This window comes from Belonocnema kinseyi, chromosome 4 (assembly GCF_010883055.1).
Source record: "Belonocnema kinseyi isolate 2016_QV_RU_SX_M_011 chromosome 4, B_treatae_v1, whole genome shotgun sequence".
NCBI lineage: Eukaryota > Metazoa > Arthropoda > Insecta > Hymenoptera > Cynipidae > Belonocnema > Belonocnema kinseyi.
In genome coordinates, this window is record NC_046660.1 from 101199299 (window position 1) to 101218673 (window position 19375).

Genomic DNA, 19375 nt, shown 5'->3' on the forward strand with positions numbered 1-19375 from the left:
GATATATATATATATAATTTTCTTTCCTTATTAATTGTTATAAAGGAAAGAAAACGACTATCAGCATTCAAATAAATTTATACACAAATATTAAAGGAATGAATGTAAAAAGTAAACAAACTACAAAGTAACGCTTTTTAGACTGCTCATAATCTCATTAGAAAGTTAACAAACAACGATTCTACACAAATAAATCTTTCACAACGAAAATCTATAAATTCCCAATAGAGGTTTAAAATCGCTTGGAATTTCATTAAGAACACTTGATACCCTGGGAAATTCTTGGACATACATTGCAATTTTTTTAAATCTGTTATTGAAATGGATTGGTAACATTTAAATTACCTAGTATGTTTGAAATCCTTTATAAGTTTATTATTTGTTTCATATCCCTTGAAACAATTGAAATCCGTGAAAATCCCTTGAAATAAAATTTATTTTATTCCCTAAAGTTCTCTAGGAAATGGTTAAAGTCTCTTAAAATCCATTAAAATGTTTAGAAATCGTAAAAATCCATATAATAAGTAGATATCATTTCAGTTTTTATATATGAATTAAACTAAACTTATTCCTGAAAGTTTTCGAAAGAACACTGTTTAAGTCCCTTGAAACTCTTGAAATCTTTGGAATCTTTTAATATGACATGAAAGCTGTTAATTTCCTTGAAATTATGTAAGTTCCTTTATAATCTTTGAAATTTTCGAAATACGTAGAAATCCCTTAAAATAATACATATTTTATTCTCAAACTTTAAAATCCATTGAAATCCTTTAGAATCCATGTTGAAATGTTTGGAATCACTAAGAATTCCTGAAAATAATATTCTGTTTCATTAATTTTTCAAAGTTCTGCATAAAATCTTTCCAAATCGAACTTAAAATCCTTGGAAATCCTAAAAAATTCTTAGAAATCCCTTGCGATTTTCGAACTCTCTTGAAATTCTTTTTTGTTTTTACATTAAATTAATTAAACCTTGATAGGCACACTTCCTGTATGAAACGTAAAGGGCACAATGGGTCAGATGGACCCATCAACAACTTTGAGTGCCTACTACCACCAGAGAATGTATTTTTCAGGCTGTAAAGATTCCTGCATTCCGTGTAACTCTTTAAAATTAAGAGCTAATAGTTTACAAATAGATATAAAATAAAATAAAATTGCTTACAAAATTAAAATTGGCCGAAAAAGTTAAAAATGCCATTTTTCACACAAAATTAGGTATCTTCGTCAATTTTTATAATTTTTGCACCAAAATTGAACTGCTTACTCTTATAGTGACGCACTTTTACACAAAAGTAAATTTAATAGTGTAAGCTTTAAAAAAGTTATAAATTTGAGATGAAAGGAGTTTTTTATTGAAAAAATTGAAATTACGTATTTCATTTTTTTTATTATATGCCCTTTGTTTTAGCGTTTGAATATAAACCCGTAGTGCCAGTTAAGAATGAAATTATTAAATTCAAATTAAATTCTTCAAAATCTCTTAGGATTTTTGAAATCCATAGAAAACCCTTAAAATAATATTTATTTTATTTCCTAAGTGCTGTAGAAATTCGTTGAAATACTTTAAAATCCATTGAAATCTTTTGAAAACGAAATAGTCTTTTAAAATTCCTTGGAATTTCATTTAAATTTATTTAATTTCCAATGTTCTTTAGAAGTCTCACAAAATCAAGCTTGAAATTAGTAGAAATCCTACAACATTTATTGAAATCCCTTGCCATTTTCTCAATCTCGTTAAATTCTTTAAAATTTGGTTGAAATAGCTTAAAATCTTTCAAATCCTTTTAAATAATTAGAGATCCTATAAATCGCTTAAATCTGGTTGAATTGTTTGAAATGCATTGAAATCTTTTCAATCTTCTGAAATTCCTTGAAATGTTTCGAATCGCTAGGAATTCTTTGAAATTTCATTTAAATTTATTTAATTTCTAATGTTCTTTAAAAATCCCTTAAAATCGATCTTGACATATTTGGAAATTTAACAAAATTATTTTCATGCAAACTCAGACCTTTTCAATTATACGAATAATGTGCGTAAACGAAGTGTCTCGTCATCCTAAAATTCGGGATGAACAGTCAAATAACCCCTTCTCCAAATCCCTAATTTTTCGGGACGACTAGACACAACTTTACGGAAAAGAAAAATGTCGATGTATTACCTGGTCACCATTATAGCGATTTAATAATGCCACACAGACTATACCGGATTTGATTCCAGCGAAATGAGTAAGAGCTCCAAAACAAACGCACTCCATCTCAATATTAAGGACACCATGGTTTTTCAATTTATCGAGATATCCTATTCTCTCAGCTTCCGTAAAGCAACAGAAAGCTCCATCTCGACGACCCTGTCCTTCGTAAAAATCAGTAGCACACATCGTTTTACCCACTTTGGTTTGAAAATTATCCTCAGGAAGGGCTAGAGCTTTTAATTCAATCGCTAAATTTTGATCGAATTCTGAGGGTCTGCGAACCAGTTTCCCGCAAATTGGCTAAAAGAAAGCAAATTGGTAATTATGCAAAATGGTATAATTATACAAAGTTGAATTTATTGTCTGAATACTTACAATTTCAAAGAAAGGTCTCATTAATTCGTCAACTGCCCCATTTGTGATTACCACAGTTCCTGGTTCTACATCAATACCACCACTACTACCAATTCTAAAAATTACAGGATTCTTTGCTTTTGCATGATACAACAATTTGATAATTTCCACAAGCAAAATGCTGAGTGATGGTACGCCAATGCCATGCTGAAATAAAAATATTTAAAATTATTTAACAATAAACTTTATTATTAATATCGTAGTAGGTTATCCTCGAGAATTGTGAGCCTATCAGTTTTTTTCACAATTAATTAAAATATTATCCATAAGTATCAGGAAATTCACTCGCGCAAAGTGCGCTTACACGTCTTTTGACTTTAATATCCTAAAATTGACAATATAACGATTTAAAAATCCATTAGTAACCGAATTTTTAAGCATTAATTAGAAAGCTTTTTTTCAAACAATAGCAATCTCGAATTAAAAACGTTTTAAATCAAACGATTTTATTTAACACGATTATTTTTTTCGCAGTTTTCTGAGTATGGCACGGTGGGACTAAATTGCGAAAAGCTGGCCAAAAGTATAAAATGTTCATAAATTTATTTAGCCTGGAGGTATTAAATTCAACATTGTTTAATTGCAAATCCTTTTAAAAAAATGTTGTATCTATATCAAGGCTTTCATATGAAATTTTGAAAGCCTTGAATGATTTAATAGTGAAATTGCCCTGATACTTTTAATAATAAAATTTTATACTACAACATTGTGAAATTATGTCAAAAATTGGAAACTTCTAAAAATTAAGAAAAATTAAACGAAAAAACTTTAATTTCATTATTAATAAGAACCATATCATTTAGTACCAAGTTACATTCAAAGTGATTAGACAGATTCCTGTATACAAAAATAAAATTACGGGACAGTATTTCTCAGCTATCATCTGTTTGTGTGATGAATGAGTCTGACGTGAATACTGTAATTTGTAAAGTTTTTAGTGGAAACACCTTCCCAATCAATTTAAATTAAGATTCCAATCCATTTCAATCTTTAACATTTTTATTGAGCTTGGAAGGAGGAAATTGTGGTTTTTATTTTTTTCTGAATTGAAGAATGGAGTTTTTTATTTTTAATATTTTTTCATTTTCGCTTCAATTTAGATCTGTTTCTTTTTAAATCTCTTAATTTATAATTCTTTAATCTAAAACGTTTTGAATTTAAACGTCTTTTCTTTAAATAATCTTCAATTAAAAATTAGAAACCTGAAAAATTGAAAAATGTTAAATCAAAATCCGTAACTTTTGAACTGTTTTGCAGAAAAAATAATTACATAGGGTACACACTTTTCATTAGTCAAATTCATTATCTAAAAAAAAACAATTGATCTTTAAAAAGGAAGATCAAAAATGAATCGAACTACTTTCAAGATTAGGGTGGTTTTTCTTTGTTATAAAAAGCTTTCATTTTTTCTTTTAAATATTTCATGTTAAAAAATTGACGTATTATTATATATTTGTGAAAATAATTGTTCGGTAGTCTATGTTTTATTTGAATGCTTTCTTAATATTAATAAAAAATTGTTACGTTCAATGAAAAGGGCATAAAAAACCTTTCGAAACTATAGGGATAACTAAATTCTTTCAAATGGTATTAAAAAATTTATAATGTTTATCGATTTCTTAAATAAAATGTATTAAAACAGAAAAAACCTAAGATTTCCTTTTATTAAAAAAAGTACCCTTATACTTCGAAAATAATCGAATTTATTTTTTCCCTTTTTCTAATTCTTAATAAGAATTCCTTAAAGTATTTAAAAATAGAAACTATTTTAATTATAATATTTAATATTGTACAAGTTTAAAGTAGTAGCCTACAACATTATGCAATTTAAATTTGGAAATCTTTAAAAATGAGCACGTTCAAACAGATTGCCTGTTAAAACGTAATAATTCTAAAAAAAGGATTAAAAACTGTATATTTTAAATTATTTTTATCTACTCAAGAACAATAACATAATTTTAACGGAATTTTTTTTTCAAGAAAATTGATGTATCATTAATTTTCTCGGAAACTATCGCTTGCAGAAAAAAATGTGTGAAAAAAATGTTTGAAACAAAAAATCTGTACCTCGGATATAATTGTATAAAAATTTTATCATAATTTTTTAGTTTTAGTTGCTTAAATTATTGTCAGCACTTTGTAACACAAATATTTAATAATAATATCTGCATCTTCATCTATAAGATATGGATAACTCACACTGACAGAGAGTACTGGGCCCACTTTATACATGCCATATCGATGTGATCTTTTAGAATAGTCGATTACAGTCGTTCCTCTATCTAGCAGATCAGCAAGTTCTTTTTCAATATAATAAGCGAATTCTCTCATGCGAAAATCAGTTCCTCCTGTGCAAACAAACTGCAATATTGATAAGAAAAATTAATTTATTTTTAAAAGATTATGGATTTTCAATTTTTAAATTGTTCTGCAAAACGAGACAAGCGAATAAATACTTTTTGTAAAAAATAAATTATTTCCAATTTAATTAAAATATAGTTCACCCATTATAATAACTGGCGTGGCCGATATTTTCAAATATTTTAAAAGTTAGACACACATCCTCTGGATTCGTGAGTATTTTATAATTTTAATAATTGTATAAATCGCCATTTTTTCACATGTTTGTATTTTATTTTACAAATTTATTTTTCGTTCATAGATTTGATTATAAAACGAAATGATGAACCAATTTTAACTATCTTTTTGATAATATCGTTGACATTCATTTTTCAGACTTGTAATATTTATGCATCCCTAGATTATTCCTACCGATAAAATAACTTTGATAATAAATTTTTCACAAAAATACATAAGAAATCACAAGCAAATCCGATTCTTTTGAAATTGTGTCAGTCGCCATTTTGTAATTTTATAAAATTTTGCGTTGTACACATTATTATTTACCTTTTAATACAAAAAGTATTTTAACTAAGTTTTAAGTATTGAATGGGAAAATATAAAAATATAAATTTTTTTCGAAAATTTTGATCGCAGCCATATTAAATTTTCGCATAAATTTGAATTTCACACACGACCACTTTTTTTATTCTGCCAGAATCTACCACTCTCAGGGTGATGTAATAAAATTTTATTCGCTTTTTCAAAAGCTACCACTCGGGCGTTCGATTTATTAACATTTTTATAAAGTTATCTCAATTAGAAGATTTATCAATTTTCCCCATTTAAGTTACTTCGAAAAATGCCCCACTGTTTCATGTAATTCATGGAATTTAAGGAATTCGTGGAATTCATGGAATTTAAAGAATTCGTGGGATTTATGGAATTTAAAGAATTCGTGGAATTTGTTGTATTTAAAGAATTCGTGACATTCACAGAATTAATGGCATTCGTAGAATTCAAGGAATTCATGGAAGTCAAGGATTTCACAGAAACAGAAGGATTTCACGGAATTCAAAGAATGCATGAGATTCATGGAATTCGAAGAATTCATGGCATTAATGCAATTTTCGAAATTCAAAGAATTTACGGAATTCATGCCATTCAAGGAATTCATGAAATCTAAGTATTTGTTAGAATTCTTGGCGGTAATATCAAGATTTACAACACTTACAATACAAGTGTTGCATTTTCATCCTAACCATACCATGTTTGCAATTTTATCTCACGCTTGTATTGTACAAGTGTTGTAGAATTCCAAAAATGTTTAACAGTGCAGGCTTCTGTAAAGCCTCTACATATTATTAGATTGGCCTAAAAATTGCAGGGCATCTTCTTCTCATGTAATCTCACGAAACTAGGGGATGATAATGCAATATTTTGTAAAAAAAAGAATTTCCAATAGAATTTTTAGAAAGGGAATTTATCTTTTTTTCTGTACCTTCACATCCCCAAATAATTTCTCCAAATCATCAGAATTAGTGTCAAATCCAAGGTGGTATAAAATATCCTTGCTCATTTGCTCAACCTCGGCATTTTTAAGCTTCACTAAGCCATCTTGACATCTATAATAATTCAATACCAGTTCAAATCCATTTATAATAATATTATTAAATTATTGTCTTAGGAAACAAAATTTTTATTCGCATTAAATGGTCTGCTTGAAATGACTTTAAATAAAATGGGCTCCGAAACGGGGTTTAATCGCTGATTTTAATAATGTGGACCTCCCTCAGTAATTCTCAACAAGAATGAAATTAATCGATCATGCCGTTTTTTATTTTGGGCCCTTATAGTGGGCCCCAACTGCGTTTACTTGAGTAGAGCATGAATTTTCATTATTTTTTTGACTTTTTTTTTAATAATCTTGTTCTTTTCAACACAAAATTATACTAAAATTACTTGCTACAATATATTATAGTTGCTTTAAGACGATGCCAAAGCTATAATTGAAGCCATAAGCGAAAATTTTTGTTTTCTGGTTGAATTTTCTATTTATCTTCAACTCATTAGGATAAGACAGTTTTAAATAGCTTTGCTGATCAAACTGTGCTACAATATGTATGAAAAATAAAAACTTCTAATACAAAAAAACGAATAATATGAAACAAATTTTTTTAAGAGTTTGTACAAATAATACGAAGTTCAAAATTTTATATTACTTGTCAGTAATATTTATTTACATTTTACATTAAAATCACTGACTTTAATATATACATAGGATAAAATAAATTTATTAAAAAACTAATTACACATGAAGACCATTAAACTCACAAACTGCTCGTAACAGATACTTATCATAGTCGCAATGTGTTGGACGAACTTGATCTTTTTCCATACAGAGTTAAGTTCAAAATGTACAGATTCAAACGCTTGTTCACTAAATATACCTAATCCTACTTTATGTTTTTCGCAAAATTTTTTAACATGTGTAAAAACACAGTGCACCTTAGGCGTAAACGAACGTACTTTTCAAATTCAGGATTTAAATTATTACTGAAACAGGAATTTACAACTTATTTAAAGTCATGGGAAGTTTTCAAAAATTTCAAACATCCTATAAGGGAAACATTTCACAATCGATCTAATTTATCTAATAATTTTCCACAGATTTTCAAGGATCCTACTCCACCGTCGATACCAAATTTTAAACGAGCCCTGGTAACATTACGTTTCACTTTCAAATACTCAAAATTCAGACGCGCAAGTTATTGCAATACACGGCTGGTTTTTTATATCAACAGTTTTATTCTTTATAGTAGATTTAAAATAACATTTTTTTACATAAAATATGTTATCTAATGAGTGAATTTCAGTGGAAAGATTTTGCTTTAGATAAGGTTCAATTATTTTTCTGTTCTTCATTGCAACACGAACCATTGATGCGATTCCGACCGAAACGTTTTGTGAAAGGCTAAACCTCGATTGTATTTTTTTCCAGTCACTTGATTTTATTACTGCATTCTCTTTTAATTTTTTTGGATTAACATCAATCTTTAATGGTTTACAATGGAGTTGATTTATGGACATGGATTTTTGGATTGAATCAGATCCTTTAGACTCTGTCTCTTTTAATGTCGATAAAATAATCTAATTTTAAAATTTAAAGGCGATTTTGATATCAATGCTTCAACATTTTTAACACGTGTTGACAAATTGCAATTATGTGACCTACCTTTAGCTACTATGCAAAAGCAATTTTCACATCATTGACTAACCGAACTTTGAAGGTTATTTTCAGCAAGTTTACCTGTGTAAAATAAATGATAAAAACGATAAAGTATGGAATATAGTATAGAAAAAATGATCATTCGAAACATTTTCATATTGACCTTTCAAATTATTTTTCATTATTTTAGACACAATGCCATTTTGAGATGATTTATTTTGATAGAAATTTCAAATTATCATGGGTTTTTCGATCCAGCTGGCATATTAAGCACTTAAACAATGATTTGCTCACAGATCAAGTGTTAATACTGTTGTAATTAAAAGATAATTTAGGCACTTCTAATAGTTTCTTATTAGTTTTTTTTATTGATAGAGCTTATTTAAACACGTGCTACAAAGTCCGTTCGGTAAGCTTTTGTTGTTAGACATTCCACTAAATAATCTGTGGTTTCGGACTCATTCACTAATCAGTTCAGTAACAGCATAGAGTAAATCATGTGAGGCATAACCTCTACATTATCAAGTTAAGCGTTGTTGTTACTCTTTTACTTAAGTATCAAGAAGAATTCCTTAATGAAATAAGTTTTTTAATTTTCGAGCTGTAATTCTGCTAAATTAACTACGAGATAAATTTACTCTAACTCGTATAGGAAGTACTTACTTAACGGGTTTTTACATGACAGTCCAATATTGAAATTAAAGGAATATGTAAGGTTCTTTGACATTTTAAGGCATCGAAACTTTTCACATTTTTTAATATTTAATCGTATTTATGGGTTTTAATTTTTTGCTATGATTCTTTGATTGAATGTAATAAAATATTAATTTATTATGATTCCTAAATTGACATGGTGCAGTGCTGCAAACCCTCAAAAGTGATAATTTCACTCATTCAATAAGTAACCTTTCACTTATTGTCAGTGATCCATTTCAAGCTATTCGAATCAGTGAAATTTTACTGACAATCCGTGAAATTTCACTGATTCAGATTTAGAGAGTACATTTTTAAAAGCACTGTTACGACCTTTTTTTACAACAAAATAAACAGATCTTACTGCGATTTTCATCGTGAGTTGCCGGACTATCTTTTACGTTGGACATCGTGAAGTCAACTGAAAAAATGTGGGCAATATTGTTATTAAGAATCCGTTGCTAAGTAACATAACAATCTGTTGCTAAGTAACACAGTTTACATGTACAAATTACTTTTAATGTAACGCAAAGCAGTCCAAACTTTTGAACAGTCGATTTGCTGTAGAACTTGAATTCGATACTTTTAAGAGGCTATAATATCATTCTAGCGAGTATCTTAGGCCTAATTTTGTCTTAAAAAGAACAAAATTACTCAAGATAATTATTGAAAAAAAATGAAAATTCTTAATTTAGCCAAGTAAACTCAGTTGGGGCCTACCATAAGGGCCCAAAATAAAAAACGGCCCGATCGATTATTTCCAGTTTCACTGGGAATTACTCAGGGAGGTCCACATTATTCAAATCAACGATAAAATCCCGTTTTGGAGCTCTTTTTAGTTAAAGTCATTTCAAGCATACCGTGATTACAGAACCTTAGCTCTTATATGTAATTTGAGAACAAATTTAAACTTAGAGGACCTAAATATGAATGAAAATTTTGCATTTATTTTTAGTGCAGCTTTAGCTTATTGTGTAGAATTTTTCTTACCTTTCAACATTTTCGTCCTGTCCACAAACTGTAACCGACATTTCACTAAAAGAGAGTTCCTTTTTATTTAAATATATCATATTAACATTATGTAATTATACCTTATGCTTATCTGAATGTAAAGTAATCAGAAGTATATTTCATCTTGATTTAAACTGAACATTTTCCTTCATGACAAAATTCAACAATGCATTCCAATCAATAACTTTTGGTATTTTTATTAATTAGTCAAAAAATATATGAAATAAACTAAAAGAAAATGTGATTCATATTGATTTATTTCATCTTATCGACTGCATTCTACGTATTTTCACTTCTGTATATATATATATATATATATATATATATACATTGGTTGCAACTTGCACACAAAAATTCAAATGGTTGACTGTTTTTTATTTTCAACCTTAAAATATTTCGATATTTCTTTATTGAATAAAATAATATTTTCTTTCTTAGTAAAATTTTCTTATTCCAATGTCATGTTTAAAATGATTTGCATACCTTTAAACTTTCTTATCAATTGTTCAGTCACTGTTATCACTCAATACGTAAAATAAACAGAAATTAGAAATTATTGATCTTTAATTCTAATAAAAAAGAAAGTGATTTATGTTGAAGTTCTTCAATTCCTCAAAAATCAAAACTTTGAAAACTCAGAAAGAAGAGTTTTAATCACATTGGTGATGCACTTGAAGGCTAAGTAGGTACTGAAATGAAAGAACAGCATTCCTTCAAACCCAAGCTTTTAACAATGAGGTTACTCCCCAAAGATAAGAAATGCTCTGACAGTTTCCTATGCTGACTCACAATCACGAATATCTATCTAGCAAGATTCAACTCTTAAGACTCTACAGAAAATTATCTCCCTATTTTAAGAACATAAAAAGTAATTTTAAATAAATTTGAAATATTTGTATAGTTTTTCGTGTTGCAATTAAGAAATGTAATCTTCTTTGTTCATTTACTAAATTTAATTTGAAAATGTGAACAAGGCCTTTTAGTTACAATCTATAAATCGAAGGACTTAAGTCTTGTATTTTAAATATATTAAACCTATTTTTCCAGAAACAAAATGTCTGTTGAAAATTTGCAATGAAAAACAGGAAATTCACTTACTCTCCTCTTGACTGCAGAACATCAACTGACATTAAAATAAAACTGTATAATAAGAGAAGCTTTCACTTCTGAATCCACACAGCTGCGCTGAATTTATGGTTATGAGTATAATATTTTGTCGTATATTATCGCTATAAACAAACATTAAAATTCGCCAGTTAATAGTTTATATTTTAGAAATTGCTAATTTCCTTTGAATTGAAACAATAAAAAATACATTCTTACATCTACCACAAGCATGCAAATTTCGAATTTTGCTTGCAAGAAAAATTATTGTTGAAATAAACTTATATAAATCACGTTTGCCTTATTATTTTAGACACCCTGAAGGTATGATGTAAAAAAGGTAATTAAACTCATTGAGTTTATCATTTTTGAAAGTAGGGCGGGAATTACGTCAATCGCTATTTCCAGAGATGTTTTGACAATATGTTCCGTGATGATTTTGGACAATATTTTGCGTAAAATTCAGTACATTATTATAATAAATCTCTCTTTCTTAGAAAAAAGAGTGAATAAAAATATTATTTAATACATACCTTAATATTCATTGTTTGCTTATTTTATTAAAAATTTAAATATCGACCGAAATCGATGTTTCATACTGCCCGTTGCTTGTTTGGCACTGTCCTTTTAGTTAACACTGCTCCATAGAATATGCCTTGAAACCCTGAAGGAAAAGATACCACGGAGTCTTCTTTATTTTGTTCATGAGAACAGAAAGAAAGTAAAATACAGTGAAACTTTAGATTAGACCATTAGACTATGCCGGTTTTGGGGCTGGCGGTAGTTGGGGACAATCCCGAGAGAGTTCCGCTCCGGATGTAAACGCTTTTGCTTGGTTACGCTTGATCAGGGGGCCCTATCTCAGAGTTTCACTGTATTTACAAATAAATACCTCGTCTTTCATGTGTCTGCCAAGCAGTTTTTTTATTTGTGCTTTTATAACGTAATTCACATTCAACAACATTTTACATAAGTCTAGCATTTTACTCATAAAAGGACGTAAAGAAGTTATTTTCAATTTTTTAAACTGTATTTCTCTTGGCTGCAAACGCAATCGCAACAATATATCGTAATATCGCTCAATATTTTAATAAACTTTTATGTTATAAAGTTTAACAGTAGCAAATCCACCGATAAAGTTAAGTGCTTGATTAGTTTGAATTTATATTATTAACAATTGATAGTTAACACGCGTAGTAATCTTTTAATGGAACAGTATTATTTAATACAGATTGGTGTATACTGTTTATAACGTGTGATTAATTATTTATAATATTTATATAGGCTTTTAATATAGTATTTCAATCGAAGACTTATCGTACAGGCGGTGGCGTGCATCACATTAATTATTATAATGAAAAATCATTTGTTATGACAAACTTGTACCAAATGCATTCTAAACTCGTTAACAATGCGCATCACAGATATGTCGTTGTTTAAAAAAGGAAGAAATCAATTAATTATAGAAAGACTGGGGATTTGGGAAATGTATAATATAGTCCAGCGGATAGTAACCATTTTGAAGAGAAATGTGCAAAATTGTTCATTTCAAAAAGATCTAACAAATTTGTTTGTACCATTTTTGAAATAATACGACTCTTTTGTGTTTTAATTGTAAAACGGAACGTTTAGAAAAATTAGAATTATTCAGCGCAGCGGGCGGATTTAAAAAATAATATAATGATTTTCAGTTTTTATATTTCGTTTTTGGGTGCCAAAAATTTGTTCAACAAATTTTGCTTTCTCAAGGGGGCACTTTTCTTTCGTAATACAATTTTTTTACACAATAAAGATAACTTACGTTTTCTTTTTGATTAATAAAATTACGGTTTTACTGAAAAGCAAAAAAATTTGCTTTCAATCTGCAAGGTACGGAGAAAAAGTCCAAACGAAAAAATATTAATTTTTAAGAATTCAAAAAATATCTTCCTTTTTCATTTACCTATATATTCTACAGTTTATGAATATTAAAAAAATATGTCGCTTTTGAACTTTTTCCAACAATTTTTTAAGTCCAATAATCGAAAAATACAATAGAAATTCTTTGCTCAACTTCTCGAAAAAACAATTTTGTTTCTGGACTTTTTAGTTTTAATTTCCCTTATACCGCTGGCCCTAAATCATTAGAAAATTATATATTTGAAATGCAATTAAATATTTTAGAAAGTGACAAGTTTTCAATTTAAAGTTTAAAAACTAGGTTGCATTTTAACCTATATAAAAAATTACGATTGAATATCTATGTAGAATATAAAGCTAAAGCTTCTTACTTATAAATTTGTCAATTTTTTTCTGATTTAGTAGGTACTAACATTTAAGCCTACGAGATAACAATTTTTGTTAAGTCATTGAACCTTTCATTTTTATTTATTTAACATTTGTTTATAGGTAAGTCTTCTTAGGCCGAATAAAATAACAATAACTTTAAAAAGTTAAACTATTTAGTAAAAAAGCGAATGGACAAATTTAAATTAAGACCATTAAAAAAATTTATTAAATTTTTCTTCTAAACGTATTTTTAAGTGGCATAGATTGATATTAAAACTTTTATTCAATTATTTTAATCATAGTAAATATATCACGTCGAAAAAGAGTGATTGGAATAGCACCTTAAATGTTATTTCAGTAAAGTGATATATACATTTTCTCAGAAATTACATGTTCTGATTACTGCGCCGTGTTTACAATAATTTTTTAATTCAACAACAATCATGCAACAAAAATAAATTTCTAAATTCTGTACACAATTGTCATTAAAAATCTTAAGAAATTTTCAGGATTATTAAATGTCACACTAGTAAAATACTTCATAAATAAAGTATAATAATAACAAAAAATACCAAAACGCAATGAAAGAACAATTTTATTTTAACTGTTTTATTACTACAATAAACTACAGGCAGTATTTATTAATACGCAAGAAATCATCTACTTATTTACTAATGTGTGTGACATTTCAACATTCCTGCCAGCACCCATATTTCTATCGATAATGCAAAACATTCCAGAACTTTGTGCAAAAAATGATCAAGTTGTACAAAAAAATTTGTTGTTTTTTTTCAGAAAATCATCTGAAGATTTCCATTTTAGAAAGTTTCGCACAATTTTTTTCCTGGTTCTCGACTCATTATTTCTTTTTTAATAAAGTTTTCATCTAATTAACTACTATATGACAAAAAACCGATGGCTGAAACGCATTCCCATTCCAATCACATGTATACACATTATACTTATAGCAAGATATTAGAATAAATAGTTAAAATGCCTTTCGAAAAGCTTTTTCACAGTTTTTTCAGTAAATATTTCACGTACACGACAGAGATTTAACGAACATGTATTTTGTTCATAAAAATTACATGGAATGTACGGCTAAGGAACTCTTTGCAAACATTCGTAAACAGATGTAGAATTATAGTCTCCATTATTATCTAATATCGATCATCGCTCCACGCGTCACAAGTCAGGCAAGAATGAATAATTTCGGTATTATTAAACGGAATTTTTGGTCGATTCAGAGAACCTCATGAGAAGAAAAATCTGATAATAATTCGTTTAAATTTTCATTCTTCCATAAAATCTTAGATTTTCAAAATGTTTTTGCTTTCCCACTGGAGTTTTTCTTAAGAGTTTGAGCGACTTTTAAGAATTTATTTTTAAATACAATAACGTGGATATGTAGCCAAGAGTGGTCTGTTGAATTCTGAACATTTTTTTACAACATTTTCTTTTTTCTACATCCTCCTAGTTCAGAAAACCCGGGGGAGCTTTGTACTTGAACATCACGTCGCGCCGCGAAGTAAATTTAACCATGCAGGATTGTAACAATCTTTAATTTGCTTATACTATCACTGGAGTGCTTTCCACTCCACTAGGGTCATTTCCATTTTGCATGTATTTATAATTAAATAATGAGAGCTTAAAAAAGTATCGTAAACGAAAATTGTGCTAAAGGTCAATACTGTTCGTTTCGTAGGAAAATTGGCAAACGGCTAGAGAATCGCCATTTTTTTCATATTTTTTTTTGTTTGAGTAAGATTTTGTATAGGTATATATTTTCATCTTGAACATTAGATCGCGTGAGATTCTTTATATAAACAAATCGATGATGCAGTAGAAAACTGGAATACAAATTAGAGTTGAAAGATAAGAGCTACTGATAAAAATATTAATTAAAATTTTAAAAATTTGAATTAGATTAAAATCAAATTCAAAATCCTATCTAACGTCCAATACTCAATTTAAAGTATAGAATTACTGAAAATAAAACGAAGAATCTAACGACCAAATTTGGACAACCACCGTAAAATGCTTCTATTGAAATTTGAAAAAAGGGATCTCTTTTTGAAAAAAAAGATTTTTTTCTAAAAAAAATCGTTGGACATAAATAAAAAAGATGGAAGAAAAATGAGAAGAAAACCGACCAAATGCCATTCCTTCTCTTTTTTATTTCTTTCGTCGAAACATTGGTAAATATTATGCATCTTCTTTTATTTTGATTTGATAATAATAAAGGTAATAGACGAAAGAAATACAAAAAAGAGAACGAAGGGGATTTGATTGGTTGCCTTCTCATTTTTCTGTCCTCTTTTTTTATTTTTGTGCAAAGATTTTATTAAAATTTTCTTTGAAAAAGGGATCATTTTTTCAAATTGCAATAGGAGCATTTTATGGTGGTTGTCCAAATTTGGTTGTTGGATTCTTGGTTTTATTTTCAGAAATTCTATCCATTAAAAATATTGATTAAAATACAAGAGAGCATAAAAAGATAAATTTGAAGAATGTAACTCTTTCATATAATTCATACTTGTAAGACTCAATCAATCTTTAAATTTTCCTTGATTTCAACAAAAGAATTATCTCTTAAGTTTGAATCCAGCGTCTAGCTATTTTTTTTCATTCTGTCAAAAATAAACGAATCTCTTGCATTACATCCGTTTTCCTTCAAATAAATAAGCACATAATTTATTAACTGAGGGTCAATAGATTATTCTCACAGCGAACAACAATAGGTTCGCTTTTTTTTGTTTTCAAGCAACAAAAACCTAATATAAGGTTTCTTTGCTTTTGTCTAATCGTAATTTTCAGATTCTTGCTGCACGAGTTTGAATCGACGAGGACTTTTCACACACATAGATCCATGGCCATCTAATGATGTTAGACGACCCTTTCGTTGCAAATGCCTCGTTATGTATCGTGAAATCAAAGTTTGAGGTCTTTTTTGAAGTTCATCCAAAACTTCTTTCGGAGAATTCACCTGAAAAATTAGAATTATGGAAAATTAATTATAAAAATGTGTAAATTGAAAAAAATTATATATCGTGGCTTTTGAATTCACAATATAATTACGGCATACAAAATCACGATATGATATCGTGCTTTTGTATGCCAGAATAATAGTCACACACAAGAGGAAAGATAGGTAACATTTGTATAAATATAGGGGACTTTAAAGAAGTATTTATATAGAAAAATATTTTATCCTTATTAAATATGTGTTGTCAGGGGGGGAGGCAAGAGAAAAAACAGGGAGAAGTGGATGATTTGCGGTACGAAAATTGAGGTAGTCAACAGCTTTAAATACTTGGGATTCTGGTTCTCTTCAAGAAACACTTATGGGAATCACGTTAGAAAAATGTCAGGGAAGGAAATTCAAGCAACAAACGCGGCATGGGGGTTAATAATGAGACCAGAGCTGAGGTCCTTTAAAGGTAGACTCTACGTTTTAAATAGACTAGGGAAATCTGGGGCAACCTATGGAGTGGAAATTTGGGGACTAACTAGAAGGGATGAAATGGAAAGGGTGCAGGGAAAGATAATTAAAATGGGGATGGGAGTCACTAGAAATACACCTAACTACTACTTGTGGAGGGAAGAAAGCGGGAAAGAAAGCTTATATTTTGAGGCAAAACGTAGGGTTCTCTTTTTTTGTGGTAGAATTTGCAACCTTTGGGTTGCAGAGAGAGAGAGGGAGTTACTCGCAGCGGTAGAAGAGGAAGGGGGCGCAAAACTGTTAGACCTTATGGGGAATGAAATCTTCGAGAGTGAAATGTTTGAAGAAAAATTGGTGGAGCATCTAAAGAAGGGGAAGGACAGAGAAAAAAGAATAGACATCAATAGAATCCAGAAATCCAGTTTCAATCCGGGATATAAGTTTATTGACAGGGAGGTGAGAGATTATAGCTACTGGGAAGACGAGAGCAAAACCTGGGGGGACAAAGTCATATGGGCAAGAATGCGCTATGGTAACATCGGAAAGGCGGGTGTAAGCAGTCAATCTGGACAATCTTGGGGCGGAAGCCAGTATCAGAACTTTGTAAATATGTGAGGGAATGGGAGAAACTGATGAGGACAAGAGAAGAGGGATAACAGAAAGACAGGGGAGGGGGGGGGGGAGAAACGAATGATCTTGAAATGATCTCAAGGAGTATTCACCCCTGAACTGGTCCGATCGCATACTGTGCCGGCTCCGCGAACACCCAGTTAATAATATCTATTTTTGTTTTACAAGTTCAATCTATTATTCAAGGCCCTAGAACCTGGCGAAAAAAGGCTTATAGGCTGGGGCAACCTCAATATGAGAATATCAGCCTCCTTCACTGCTGGAATAGATGTTGAAGATATTTGGGTGATAGGCGCCGAATATGATTTTGAGACTTTCTTGTTTAAATGCTATGCCAAAGTATTATTAAGAACATAAGAAAGATACGACACTGTTATAGTAGTGCTAAGGGGACTGAAACTCTATTTAAATTAACATGTTATTAGTAACAAAATTGTTAACATAATATTTTTATTGATACTCACAAATACTATATTTTAGCTTTAAGTGGGGAAAGGGGAAACAAATGTAAAAGTCTGAAAAGACATACATGTAGAATGAATAAATAAATAAAAATATTTCTGTTGTCATTCTTCTGATTACGTAGATTTAGATTTCTTAATTCTTTGTTATTTTTCACTTCTGTGGAAGAAGGTTTTGTTTAGTCATCATGATTATGATTTGTCGCAATCTCGTCATAAATTAAAAGGTTTTTTTTGCTAAGTCTACACTCGCAGCTAAAATTAAGAAAAACAGGAAATGAATATTTAAAGTATGTGAAAAAGGGGCTCAAAATCACTGTTTACGAATATCAGGAAAAGAAATTCAGAAAGTTGAGTTCCATTCTAAAGAAATTCTCAATTTTTTTTTGGTTTCTACAGTTTTTATAAAGTTGCTAAGATTTTTGATTTTCCTACTTTACTTTTGAAAAAAGAAATTAATTTTTCTTAGTTTATTTATTTTCAACTTTAAATAAACTATGATTTGCCACAGCATCAAACAATTTTGACCTGGTCTTTATTACAATATCATTAAATTAAAGAATTCCAGGCAACAAATTTTCGGACAATAAGTTTCTTTCAGATTCAACGAAACGCTAGTCAATTTAATTTAATACATATAAATTAATAAATTCCATGAAAAAAATTTCATTTATTCTTTTTAAATGTGATTTTTGACTCTACACGGACAATTTTATAAATTTCGCAAATTCAAAATCTTCTGCATACCCCAATGTGGAGATATTCAAATTCAAATTTTTCACTTCAAAAGTGATGAATTAAGGGGAAAAAATTACCTGGTCGCCTTTGAGTCGATCCAGCATTGTGACACAAACTACAGCCGATTTAATTCCAGCATGATGTGTGAGAGCAGCAAAGGCAAGACTCTCCATCTCGATATTTAAGACATTGTTGCTATGAATACTGGTAAGGTACTCCATTTTTTCCGATTCCGAAAAATCGCAAAAAGCACCATCTAAACGGCCTTGACCTTCGTAAAAGTCGCTGCAGCACATGGTTTTTCCAACTACTGTATCATACAGATCATCATGATGAGCAAGGGCTTTCAACTCACGTGCTAAATGTCGGTCCAGTTTCGCTGGTCTACGAATGACTTTCCCCAAAACTGGCTGAAATATGAAAAGTTTATGTTAGATAAATTAGGATGATCTGTTAATTACATCAAAGACATTTTATTCAAGTAATTTGAAACATTTTAATAAAAATATGCAATGCTCACACATTCTAGGTATGGGTTTAACATTCCATCGACTACTTCCTCTGAAACAACCACAGTTCCAGGTTCTAAGCCGATTCCGCCGCAGGTTCCAATTCTGAAGAAAACTGGATCCTTGGCCTTTGCGTGATACATCAACTTGATAACTTCATGGAGGAGGATTCCAACCGATGGAATTCCCATTCCGTGCTGAAATGCCATTAAAAGTCTTATTTAAGATACACATTAGATAATATCAACATCAGATGATTGATTTCTACCAAAAACTATACAATGATATTTTTATTTAAAAATATATATAGTACTTGATTTGCTTTAATTAAAATAATGCAA

General features: G+C 29.4%; 2 protein-coding genes across 7 annotated transcripts in view; both read right to left on the reverse strand.

The window, feature by feature from the left end:
- LOC117171238 (uridine phosphorylase 2-like) overlaps positions 1–11730 on the reverse strand; it is a 12216-nt gene extending 486 nt beyond the window's left edge. Inside the window, exons 1-6 of one of the 4 annotated variants that reach the window (XM_033358348.1) lie at positions 11520–11730; positions 10981–11111; positions 9862–9906; positions 6451–6574; positions 2571–2756; positions 2163–2495 (exon numbers count right to left, since the gene is read on the reverse strand). In XM_033358348.1, the coding sequence (XP_033214239.1) occupies positions 2163–2495; positions 2571–2756; positions 6451–6574; positions 9862–9906; positions 10981–11012 (720 nt within the window). In that variant the 5' untranslated portion in view covers positions 11013–11111; positions 11520–11730. Of the gene's footprint in view, positions 1–2162; positions 2496–2570; positions 2757–4808; positions 4971–6450; positions 6575–9235; positions 9281–9861; positions 9907–10365; positions 10593–10980; positions 11112–11519 lie in introns of those variants that run through there. The other 3 variants (XM_033358344.1, XM_033358345.1, XM_033358346.1) reach the window with 3 other exon arrangements.
- Positions 11731–15649: 3919 nt separating this feature from the next.
- The window catches only part of LOC117171838 (uridine phosphorylase 1-like), a 41812-nt gene continuing 38086 nt past the window's right edge, over positions 15650–19375 (reverse strand). For all 3 annotated transcript variants that reach the window (XM_033359472.1, XM_033359473.1, XM_033359471.1), the window contains exons 4-6: positions 19046–19231; positions 18603–18935; positions 15650–16240 (exon numbers count right to left, since the gene is read on the reverse strand). In XM_033359472.1, coding sequence (XP_033215363.1) covers positions 16055–16240; positions 18603–18935; positions 19046–19231 — 705 coding nt within the window. In that variant the 3' untranslated portion in view covers positions 15650–16054. The remainder of the gene's footprint in view (positions 16241–18602; positions 18936–19045; positions 19232–19375) is intronic.